At 35.3% G+C, this 13,206-nt stretch overlaps 1 protein-coding gene across 1 annotated transcript in view; it reads right to left on the reverse strand.

The window, feature by feature from the left end:
• Positions 1 to 13,206, reverse strand: part of MYO1D (myosin ID) — a 143,447-nt gene that overhangs the window by 89,981 nt on the left and 40,260 nt on the right. The window contains exons 12-16 of the mRNA XM_088143365.1: positions 9,335 to 9,405; positions 7,509 to 7,583; positions 7,277 to 7,409; positions 1,677 to 1,843; positions 552 to 759 (exon numbers count right to left, since the gene is read on the reverse strand). Coding sequence (XP_087999491.1) covers positions 552 to 759; positions 1,677 to 1,843; positions 7,277 to 7,409; positions 7,509 to 7,583; positions 9,335 to 9,405 — 654 coding nt within the window. The remainder of the gene's footprint in view (positions 1 to 551; positions 760 to 1,676; positions 1,844 to 7,276; positions 7,410 to 7,508; positions 7,584 to 9,334; positions 9,406 to 13,206) is intronic.

Genomic DNA, 13,206 nt, shown 5'->3' on the forward strand with positions numbered 1-13,206 from the left:
TACTTTTTCACATAACATATGTTTAACTGTACAATTGTCTTCTCCAAGCTGTACCAATTGCTACCACCTGGATGGCTTTAAGTAACACTGCCACCAATTAATGGAGGATGAGACTACAATGGCTATTATTAAGGTGGCAACCCCTCTTGTGCTCAAAATGTTATTTCTCTTAGTAGCAGTTGTGGGGACATACGAGAAGGAAAGTGCTATTATTCTGTTTGTATGATTCCTATGGACATCGACAAGTCTTCCTTCAAATCCAGTTTGGCTTTCATCTATTTTTAACCCTTCATTTATAGACAGAGCTAAAACCACATTGGGAATATGCTGCAGGCTGAACCTGAAAGGAAAAAACAACATCCTGGAAGAAGGCAACACAAACCATTCCTGTATCACTTCCAAGAAAGCGATATGGATGTGCCTATGTAAATTACCAGGACTGGAGCATGGGTTGAAAGCAAATTATCTTACAAGTTACATTTTCCCATTTTGTGAATCTGCAGACATCAGAGCTAGATTATTTTACAAGAAATTTCAATATTGCTTCTCACCTTTTGTAGAAAGAGAATCACCCATACAAGCATCTTTGCATGCAATTCTTCCAACGTGAAGAGTGTTCGTGGGGTGCGAATGAAAATCTTTGTCTTTCCGTATGCTACATCATCTTGGAATCCACAGTGCTCAATCAATTTCTTCACAGCCTCCTTGTCAGATGGTAGTTTGTGATTTGGCCAAGTAAATTCAGGGATTATTTTGTACCTGCATTGATACCAGTATTATTTTTTAAAAGCATTGTTCATTTGCTAGCACTAGGTGTGATGATCAGTAACATGCCAGAAAGGTCCACAACAACCCAGAAAGAAAGAAAGAAAATGAATATACACTCTTAATATAGAATTAAGAAATTCTAACGTGTATTACAAAAGCAAAACGCTAATTTGCAGTAAATGTGATATCTCACTAATCTTTGGTTTGTTATTCAGTGGTTTACTGAATAAGCTACAACTGGCTAGGTCATAGAACAAAGTGTGATATACAAACTAAATTGTTGGGTTTGCATATAACCCCATCTGTGGATAAACCGAACCTAATTTTTTCAGTGCATTTCGGCACCTAAAATTCTTGGCTCATTTGCAAGTATATATGGTACCTTCAATTAGACAGGACTTCTAACAAAGCTAAAAGGAACTAATGATACTAAGTTAAGCTAAGATTCAGGTATGTTTGGTTGAATGGTTTAATCATGTTTTATAAATCATAACTTTCAGCACGCTCTACATTTTGCCAAATAATTCTAAATAAGTACAATCAGTGAGACAGTGGTTTAGCTGACAGAGAGCTGAGCTTAGACCAACAAAAATGATTAATAAAGACTGTTTTATTTTGGATTTAATATGCAATGCTTTTTAATAAAGGTATGTGTAAAAATTCTTTAGATCTCCCAAGAAACTCCTAATCTTCCATAAAAAGCACATACATTTATAGAGAATACTAAAAAGATGATCAAATAAGCCTTTTTTTTAGCTATTCTCAGTAACACTGATAATATCTCTCTTTAAAAGTTACTTTAGCAGACACATCTATAATTTGTGTAAGAATGCTAACATAGTATCAAACCACAAACATATCTTTTTTGTTAAATGTATGGAATCTGAAATGTTTTCATCATTTGTTACCTGTGAAGAAACTTCTCGTAAGTTTGGCGATAGGCAAATCCTGCCCGCCGTACTCTTACATTTTCCAGAAGTCCAAGATATTCAACCTGATGCCTGCATCGTTCTTCATCAAACAGCTGTGGTGACTTCTTGTCATTGGGTTTAATGCAGCGAACATAGTATGGTTCCTAAAAGAAAGCAATCAGAAACAGCAGTATTTGAATTAACAGATAAGGTAGAAGTGACAATGCACAAGTAACATCCCAATTCTTTAACCACTGTTAAGGAAGCAGGATTCCTAGTCTTTCTCCTCCTATAGAATTCCATTAGAAAAACAAGACTTTACATTTTCCTAGAAACCATCTGAAATAACAAAGGAGTTCCTATCAGATCTAGCATGTAACTTACAATGAGCATCATTAAATGAATTTCATTCAAAACTTGCAAGCAACAGATCTAGTACTGTAGCTTTATTCTATGTCTCTTCATTCTTCACTAGACATTTCTATACAGTCCCATTTCCACATCAACTAAAAACACCTAATACTGCTTCCCTCATTAAGAGTAGAAAGATCAAACAAGGAAAAACACACTATAATTATTCATTTATATTCATACAAATTCTAACCCTATTTTTTCCAATCCCAAGTAGCACTGAGAGAAATCAATCAAAAACTTGAAGAATTGCTGCCACTTAGTGTAGGCAGTATTCTTAGATGGACCATAGTCAATAGAACAAGATGATTTACCATGTTCCTATTTTAGAACAAGAGTCTCTTTTCTTGACAAATAATGTAAAGCTGTCAAATTTATTAAGAGTGGTGGTGTCAAAATATACTGCATATTCTTATGGCTTCTGCACTGTATATCTATCATCAAACATTACACTAAACAATAAAGCATGCTTACAGGGAAATGGACAAGTTGCACCCTACACTGTAACCTCCCTGGAAAAATTCCCACAGATGTCCATAGTAACAAATGGGGCCCCAATATTCATCAGGCAAATATGGATATTTAAAAGATGGGATCAGTGATGGGTAAGGGGAGGAATTCACTTTTCTGAAGAGAGGATGAAAATTAACCAAATTATTCATTATTAAATAAATAGGTAAATAAATTTAACCTGAGCCCAAAGAGTTCACTCGCTATATTTCTTGAGGTATCCAAAACCATAAAACAGAAGGAATAACTCAAAAGGCGTCTCTTTTCTGAGAAGTACTAATCTACATCTTAAACATCAAACTTCTGCATTATGTTCCACATAAAATATTGCCTAACATTCAAAGGCTCCAGTTTCGCGATGCCTTTTGCGAGGAATGTTACTCTCCCTCTTTTTATTTCAGGCTTCTATTCTTTGCTCAGTGCCATTCCTCCCATTTCCTTTATTTTATTTCATTGTTTTCTCTTTCCTTTCCTTGAATTAATATTATTCTGAGCTCTATTCTTTCTTGCTCCTAATCTTCTGAAGCAAACTCCTAAGTTTCCAGTCCTTAGCTTCTCCTTTTATATAGTCTCTGTGAGGATTTAACCTAGGCAAAGTGACCATTAAGGCTTTTGTAAGAAAGGTAAAAATAAGTACATCACTACATTTTAATCACTGTTACTAAAATTTCTATTTCCCATTATATTTCCCCTGTGAGAGACCTTCTCATACCTGGAATATCAGTCCTAGCTTAGCACAAATATTGCATTGGTCAAAAACATTTTGAGTTTTCTTTGGTTGGCCAACCACACTATGGAAACAGGAAAGGACTGCTTGAAATAATCTTTAGCAGAGATTGCCACTATAAAAGGTAAGTTATTTTCCTGTCTTCAAAATATCAAATCTTAAATAAAACACTGGGAACAATATGACACCCCATAGAAACTACTGAAATCATCATTAGAAACTCACTTGATTGTGCCACATCTATAAATATCTTTTGTTGTAGTACCCATTCTTAGAAATGCCCCCCACAAATAAATCAGGCATTGACTTTGTTACAATTTGACAGATGTTGAGAACATTTTTATTCTCAGCATTTAAGAATTCACAACAATGCAGTTAAACTGTTTATGGCTATTGGTGCTTTATTAATGCATTTTATATTTTATCTAATTGCATTTTATTGTCTTGAAATGTATTTTAACGCTGCACACCATCTTGAAATGCATTGCAGTACAGTACAAGCAGTACCTAAATATTTAAATAAAATAAATAATGTGTCTGTAGAGATGTAATGGCCAGGATCCAAATCACTAGTTCCTTTGCCCTAATGGTTTGTATAATTTTTTCAAGCAGCACATGCTTCTGTACCATACAGTGAATTGCTTTTAGAACTGGGGGAAATTTCAAAAACATTTTAAAATATATCAAAGGGGAAGAAAGACAATCAGCTGATTACATACAACTTTAAAACTTCTATTACATTAGCATAAATTGCTTGAAAGGAAACTAAGCAATCTTACCAACTTAAAGCCTCATTTATTAGGGACGTTTATACTTTCATGTCCATATACTGCACACTTTTCAGTAAACATAAATTTTCAGAACATGCTTGGATAAGGATTTGCATATGCTAGGACTTTTGCAATGTAAACATAGTCCAAAAAATCTTGCTGAGAAAACTGCAGGGACTAATTCAGGCAGCTGCCAGGAATCAACACTGATAAAATAAAAACCAACCAACCCTGCTTGGTAGTAGGTCTGGTGGTCCTCCTATACTGAATTTCTGCAGGGCTGCTCTGGGCTATCGATAAAGATAGCCTGGAAAACGCAACGAAAATCGTGTGATTGCACATTGCTGTTACTGCTGTTATTGATTTCAGCCCAGTTGATATCTTATTTTCAGAGAGCAGTAAGGTCTTAATATATGCAGTGACAGATTCTTTCTTGCAAATGTTATTGCATACTGCTATTTTGGGCTTCTGGAAAGAAATACAACATGCAGCACAAATCAATCTACGAAAAAAAAATATAAATTGTTGCAAATGTTCACTTTAGTATGGGGTTTTTTTTCTTGTAAGCATAGGCACATCCCAAGCTAATAAGTTTAATTTTTCAAATTATTTAAAATCTTGGGGATATTCATTCTGAAATAATGACAGATACTATGTATTAAATGCCACTATCTGACAAAGCAACAATTCTATGCAAAACTTTTAAACAATATGCTACTGTATATCTAGAAATGTGAAACATTTACACTGACAGATTTGTTCCTGTTTGCTCTTTGAGTACAGGTAGTCCCTGGGTTAAGAAAGCCCATTTTAAGGATGACCCATAGTTAAGAACGGAGCCTATTGTAGGAAAATTCGAGGTAAAAACACAATGATTCGAGTTAAATACACAATGGTTCGAGTTAATTACACAATACTACTTATACAGTATTATACAATAATACTGTTCTGGCTTACATACAAATTTGACTTAAGGACAGACCTTGGGAACGGAACTCATTCTTAAACTGGGGACTACCTATACTGTGTTCCTTTGGAGAAAATATATAGCTTGGGCTATCGTTAGTTTTTGTCCTTATCTATTCCAAATGTTTATGTCATGTTCTTCTGATTTCTTACAGGAGCTTTAGCTCTGACAATGTCTATACCTGAAAAAATAAACACTTGCACAGAGCACATTGTGTTAATACCCAGGAGCAGGATGCTTTAATGTTTTAAAATATATAGGAAGAGGGCTGCTATGTTAATGTTTGAACATCTCTGCCATTTCATACTGGCAGAGACAGTGTGTCAAAAGAATATGCATTTCAATTAGCTTTTGGTTTTCTGAGTGAGGGTGGTAAGCATGAAGGATTTTTGGTGTGGCAACAGCCACACTCACAGGGCAGGGGCAGAGGCGTGGCCTTAGTCATCTGAAAAGCTCTTGTGGTTTCAGGGGCTCTGCTCCGCAGATAACTAGATGTGGGATGCTGTTCATGAAATTGGGCTCTAGGGATCAGTTGGGATTGCTACTGTTGTACCAGCTTCCCTGCTATGTAGCTGCTTCCCTACCTGAGTTGCTGGATGCCATGGTCTGGTTGGCAGTGGAGTTCCTCAGGCTTATGATCTTGGGGGAGTTCAATCTGCCTACCTTAGACATGGAATTAGAAATGGCTTGGGAGTTTATGGCCACCTTGGCAACCATGGACCTGGCTCAGGTTATTGTCCCAAGGCACTGGTGACATGAACTGGGCTTGGGGGACAGAGCTATTACTCCCTTTTCATAAACAGATCACTCCCTAGTAACCTTGGAGTTTTCTGCAGCTATATGTAAAGAGCTAACCTTGGATATAGTGAAGGAATGAGCAAGCCACTAAGGAGGTAGAAGGAGGAATGATGAGACATTAACCTGTAGAGAAACATGGATGTTTTTTCAAGGTTGAGATCAGCCCTCACCACAGGGCAGGTGAAGTGAATCTCAGTTTAGTGAACATTTTTTTAAATTGCACCATTAACTGAGTCTACCTACAGAAAACACTGCTTGCCATTCATTAGGAAACTGTGATGGACTGGAATGGAGGAAGGGGGGTGAAAACGATGCTCTCGTCTCCAGAGCAACACTCTGGAGATAAGCGGAGAAAGCTGGCGCATCCCTAAACATTCCAGAAGATAGTAGAGACGTGTGCCTGGGAACTGCTGGTCAGTCTGAGAAGATTTCTGTAAACAGGTGCTGGCAAATAAATCTTGCTGATTGAACCTGCATGGTCTCCAGGAGTTCTTTGGGCTAGGCCTGACAGAAACAATACTATTCACTACAGGCAATGCTCAGATGTATCCTTATTACCATTATTCAGCCTTGGAATGTATTAAACAACGAATAATGCAATATCTCTAAATATATTTAATTCTCGTTGGAATATCCTCAACCAACCCTACAATATTCTAGATCAAGTATAAAGAACCTGTGATTGTCCAGATGTTGATGAATTCTAATTCCCAGCAACGGCAACTAGCATGATTAATGGAGAGAGATGCTATGTGTTGTAGTTCAGAAACTTCTAGAGAGCTTCAGGTTTCCCCATTCACCTTGGTTTAAGCAATAATGCTTCTAGCTGAGAATCATTTTCAAGCTATAGACCAGGGACAGTCAACCATTTTGAGATCTGGAATTGCACTTTACTTAAAAAAAGGCTTCTGAGGCTTGCAGTTGGGGCCAAACTTTTTATTTGACCTACAAAGCTTAACAGACCTATTTTCCCTCTATTTTTTAATGAAAAGCACACACAATTATGCTTCAGATACCAGTATTTTGCTACATAATGTCATCAGTATAATTTTGAAGAGATTTGGGACCCCAAAAATTACGTTGGAGGCTACATGCAATCATACTGCCCATCCCATTTTACACACATCTCTTAGGCATTAAAGCTCTATAGAAATCAGGCCTGGTTTAAAATCCCAGAAGAGTCACAGTCTTCACAAGTGGAAAACAGGATTAGATAGGAACATGCCCCAATGCCAGAAGAAAGATGAATGCTGTAAGCACTCTTTAATATTCTGATCACAAAATGTACTATTGAAATCTTACATTGATTTTGCTGCTGATAGGGTCACAGCAAGAGTGACTTGACAAGTAGCAACAGCAAGTAAATAATAGGTAGTTGTCAAAGCTAGTCTTTACGGAGATAGGAACTTCTTACCTTGGATGCCAAGTTGTCCACTAAGGCAATCATTGAGTTCTTAAAAAGCGTAGCAGCAGTCAGTGGTCGCTTGGTCACTTCTGTTATACTCAGTTTACCTTCTGGCCACATCTTTTTCAGCACAGGGTTGGAACTACAAAAAACAAGGAAGAATAAAAAGGCAGCAATACTCAGTAATATTTGGCCTGCTCTGGGTAAAGTAACTAAAATGGATAGTTAAAGTTATTCCTACCTGTTATACATCAAACGCTTGAAATCTTGAAATAAAGTGTCCTTATTTTTATCAATGAATCCAATGACTGAATAACTGGTAAATGTGAAAAAGAGGTAATGAGTTGCACTGAACTACTGGAGACAAAATACCTGGACTCTGAACACCAGAAAAAAAATCCATACATAGAAACCAACAAAATCTAAATAGTCTCATAAAAATTGATAATATTCAAAACACAGTGCTAAGAAAAAATAGATTTTAAAGGTTCTTCCTTCAGAGATATTGTACAGCTGTTCAATACTTTAAGTCAAAGGACAGTAAATACTCCTCTTCATCATCAGTATCATCTTCAGGGGTTTTAGATACTGGTAATGCAGCTGGACCAAACCGCAGAATCAAGAGATAATTTTAGTTGTATACAATAACATTTTGCAATTTTAGGCAATCCAACTTTCCCCTGCAGTGATTAAATGGCTTGGGGACTTGACTGGCAATAAGTTGATTTTAAGTATTTATCTCTCTTAATTATGTATGACATGTGAAAAAGTTTTAGCTGATCATGGGAAGAAGTGTCAAAATTATACCTCTGCCCTAACATTTTCCAAATATGTCTTGCATGCCTTAATACAGGAAACACAATACAATTTTACCTAAACATAAAACCAAGCCCTTGCCTTAACATCAAAAAGGGTCACATAATAACTTTTCTTTTAGCCCCATCAGTTTTTTATTGATCACCTGTACTTCATAAAAAAACTAAAGTCTTTCCTGCAACTAAACTGACAATGTAGTATTACCAAATCATTTTTAAAAATGAAAAATAAATTTGTGCAATATGCAAGAAATTTGGAATAGAGAATTGGAGTATCCTGTATTACCCAATTAATGGTTTCAGATTTTAAAGAAGGTTAGAAAAACTTGTTTAGTACAACAAAAAAATAAAATTAAAAATCAAGTGTTCCTTGAATTGTGCCACCCCATAAAGCTGCTGTTTTAGTTGAAATAACTGTTTATGCTGCTTTGGAGGATGGGAGAGATGTGCTTCTATTCTTCTCCTGTTCCATATTTATCATCATGCCTTTTATTTACCTTAACTCCATAGTATATATTTAAATTGAGGAGTGGGAGAGAGGCATATTTTTATTTTATTTGTGTTTTCCTAGGATAAAGCTATACCACTAGAACAATCTTCTGTATTACTAAGGATTATTTATTGTATTATATTATTTGTTTAGCATTATCAACTCCATCAATAGTGTTCTAAGGTCTCAGCAGAGTTTTCTTCCAATTCTTAAACTGGAAATACTGGGAAGTAGAACTTTGGACTTTCAAATCACATATGCTCCCAATAATCTATGTCCTATCTTTCCACAACCCTACAAAAACTCATTGATAACTGTTTTAGAAGAATACCGTAGCAATTAAGGTGTATTGCTAGGACTGAGGAGACCCAGATCACAGAAACTGTCTGTTTTGGGTCAGTTACTCTCATTTTCAGCCCAATCTACCTCACAGGGTTGAAAAAGGGATAGGGTTTAACCTATCTTGAGCTTCTGGAGAAAAGAGAGTAGTAGTAGGAGGAGAATAAAATACCATCATCCATGGAACAGCAGAAAATGGAGCAGGTGTTCTCAATACGGTGTCTAGATTTTTATAGTACAGTATAGCATATACACTACACCAATCATTGGATATAAAAATGAAAATATTTTAGATGTTTTCCTAAACTGGAAAAAAGTAAAAGGAAGTACAGAGGGAAAAACAAAGTGCAACTGTAATGATGCAACTATGCATTAAAATGTTTTAATAGGAATTAGGATAGCAAATATGGGAACCAAACTTACATAACATCTCCAGCATAGTGTTTAATCCGAAAGTCTCTATCAAATTCCAGGTTTTTATCTGTGGCACAAAGCTTAAAAACAAATGGATTAAAAATTAATTATTGAAATGCAATTGCTGGTAACTTTCAGCAGTTTTTCATTTACAGATCTGAGTGAAGTCTAATTATTGCTGCATCTAGTCATGAAATGCTTCTTTCCTAACACTGCTGTTATACAAGCTGTCGCTAAGACAAGACAATATTTTTCTTTAAGACTTAGTGATACGTCTTCCTTGTATCAGTAGAAACTCCTAGACTGACTGCATTTTTTTCATTTGCAAAATGTCATAATCAAACACATGGGAAACTTGAATGGCACTGCTACAAATTAACATGACATTTACAAAGGGCCTTTTTCATTAAAAAAAAACCTAGTAAACTAAATACAAAAAGAGTATCAAACATTTTATATGCACACATCAGTAAGTATATCAATTCATACAGAATTGAGATAATGGAATGTAATTCAATCTTCCTCAGAAATGATATGTATATTTTCACTGAAACTCTTTTCCTGTGCCATAGATATGTAACCTGTGGCCTACATGCTACTTGACCCCACAACACCCCTTTTGGGACTCTATCCAAAGTAAAAACATTTTCCTGTGCTATACTAATTTTACCATAAGAAAAAAAAGCCAGCTGTTAACAGCACATTAGCTCTGAAGTCTGTAAAAGTAAGATATTACTATGCAGGACACAGTTCCTCAAAACTTATGTTTCCCAGTGTAAAATTCAATATGCTTCACAGGAAAGCATTAAAATATTAACTGTGAAGCTGGGAGTTCACTATTCTTATAATGTATTAGCATATGGCCCTTCGTGATCTTCAGAAATACCCTTCTCAACATCTCCATTACTGCTTTAGGTAAGGTATTAAGATACCTGAGGAATGCAACCTCAGTTTGATTTTGCTTTGAGGCATGGAAATAATAAAACTGTAAGAATAAACCAGTCTGACTCTCCATTCAGTTTTACTTTTAGAAATACTGATGCAGCAATGATAGAGGCAAGGAATTTGCATTTAAAAATACAAATCTCTGAATATATTGTGAAATGCATGGAAGAAGTAGGATTCCTACATCCATAGAAATGAAAAGAAGATACAAGCTGCACTTTAATTCAAAGACTCATTTGCAGATGTATGAAAAATGGAAATTATTAAAACCATGAATTCCAATTATTGGAAAAGTAAGGAGACAAGCTTGATCTGTAATTCCAAATGAGTTTGCTGCAAAACCACCATCATGCAGATTTCATTGAAAGCAGGACATACTTCTTAATACAGAAGTATTAATTCAGAAGATGATTTTCTGCACAATGTTATGCATTTGTATACTAAATTCAATAATCAATCAACAAATTTATTTTAATTGCATGATAGTGCTTGTTAAATCATCTTCAACTGTATTCCAGCCTGAACAATATTGCCTTCATTTAGTTTAATTTTAACAATGAGAGTAGTTGAGTTGTATACTGATCTGATTTGTATAGCATGACAAACCATTGTTTATTGTAGCAAGAATGAACAGTACCTCCCTCCCTTTTCCTCCAGCACAGGCACAAAAAGGAGATCAGATGCTTTCATGTCTGTTTTCACTAACCTTAGTTTGCTATCTTATTTAAAACTGTGATTAATTTTTACAGTTTTTTTTAAAGCAAGCTAACTTCATCATATATAGTTTGAATGTATCCAACCAGTCTGTCAGATTCAGATAAAGCACCAAATTACAATTAATGAAAAAACAGAAATAAAAATCTCAGATTTCAGGCATGTTAGAAGAGAGGAGTAGAAGAACATAAAGTCCAGTATGATTTTGATAATAATTATGATGATTTCCAAACTGATCAAACATATTACAGCTTCTTTCAAAAGGTTATTTTCACACATACTTCACAGGAACGGAGGGAAACAATTCACCACTGCCATGAAGCTCCTATTTTACATTTGCTTGAGCTTTTTGTTTTGAAATAAGTTTAATATTGTAATTCTATTGTGTTAAATTCAGAGACAATCTTAGCAAATTTGTCTTTCATACGTGTTAAGAAAATTTGTCCTACATGTTGGGAAGTTGTCTTATCATGAAGGATTTCATCATAGTTTTATTGCTTAAAAAGTGCTACTGAATTAGATTATTATTATTATTACGTGGATTTAAAACTCTTCCAGTGGCTTTCTGTGTTTATAAAACAACTAAACAATGGGTAAAACTATGACTTTGCTATGCTCTCCCCAAGCTATACCAATATACACAGAAGTTTACTATTTCTGAATGTAAAAATGACATCACTTTAAATTTGTTAATAATGACAAGTGTTTAATTTGTGCATGTCACTTAGAAGATAGATCCTGTTAACTGCTAAATGGTATACTTTCAAAAATGGATTATTAACTGTTCTTAGTATCTCAACAACCTTAGATACAACCTGAAATCTATGTAGCATCCAGTAGCACATAAATAATCCATTTAAGTCAGCAATTATATCTCACACTCTATTTTATGGATGTGTCCAAATGTATACCTTGTGGATTCAGCAAAGCTAGCTATTTCTCTTAATCCCCCCTCCCCCAGTGTTTTGCTTAACAACTAGCCTTTTGAACAGTTCTAAGAACTTGCTATTATTTTGTGACATTATCTTTGATTCTAATAAAGGTATTGTTAAATTGAAAGGTATCTCTTTACTTTATAGAGAATGTGATGTCATCATTCTGATATCAAAAACCGATATAATCCATACTCTCAGCTGTTACTTGCTTAGGAAATGTCACATGAATTTAAACTGGGCTCCTATTGGTTCTAAATGACATCACTGTCTAGCCAACGTCATGCTCCTGTTTTTCTCTTTAACATTGAAAAGTCTATGGCTCCCTCTGCTGGATATTAAGAGGTTTTTTTTCGTTGGAAACAGCTTTAAAGTTTATTCACAGTGCAGAGCAGTACTTCAAACCATAGGCTCCTAAATTTTTTATGGCTCAATCTGTGAATCTTGGCTCCAAATTCCGTAAGTGCCAACTGGTTCCTTCCTCCAACCGGCATCACCATAACTATAACAGGCTTCAAACCAACAAATGCTATAGCTGAGTTTGAGCCCAAAATCATCAGTCAGATCTACATATGGATGGAATGGGGTACACTGAAAACCCATGTATTTTCAACCCAACCTAACACCTACAGGTTTATAGCCTGGCATTTAAAAAGCAAGTTCTACTTCTTAAAGCCCCAATGGGATTAAATGTGCATTGAACCAGACACCATGAAGAGGGGAAGGGAGAAGAGGCAGCATTGGGCTAGGCTACAGCTCTAGTTAAGAGCTTTCTTCCATACTGCTACAACTCCTACTCCTACAACTCTCAGCCCATCAGAGAGAAAGAAAGCAGTCTTCAGATTTTCTCTCCTTAATATAATAAGAAATTCACTCATTCATGTAGTATATCCTTCCTCACTGATGCCTCTCATCATGCAGTTTAGGCTACAGTTGGAAGGACTAATGGGAAAGTGAAGGTAATTGTGCTGCTTTAAGATTGCTGTAGATAATTGTCAAAACAGTTACTTAATCTGAATATCTGTCTCCCTGGATCATTTCCATATAATCAGTTTCAAGTAATTGTTATTGGTGAGTTGCTCAGCTTGATAATGAAGAAAATATTGTGTGGATTTGTTTTTATAATCTTCCCTTCTAATCCCTTTTATTTTTGTATGATGTCTTTTAGAGACTGCAATTTAAATTGTGAATCTACAGACAAAGATTATCTCATTTTTTATCTTTGTACACTATTCTTAGAGCCTTTTCAGCTGAAAAATAGAGTAAAATGCTTTAAGGAAAAAAAAAATC

Source organism: Python bivittatus, unplaced genomic scaffold, assembly GCF_059951505.1.
Source record: "Python bivittatus isolate LINGU-HERP-01145 unplaced genomic scaffold, Pbiv_v1 ctg000410_np1212, whole genome shotgun sequence".
Lineage (NCBI taxonomy): Eukaryota > Metazoa > Chordata > Lepidosauria > Squamata > Pythonidae > Python > Python bivittatus.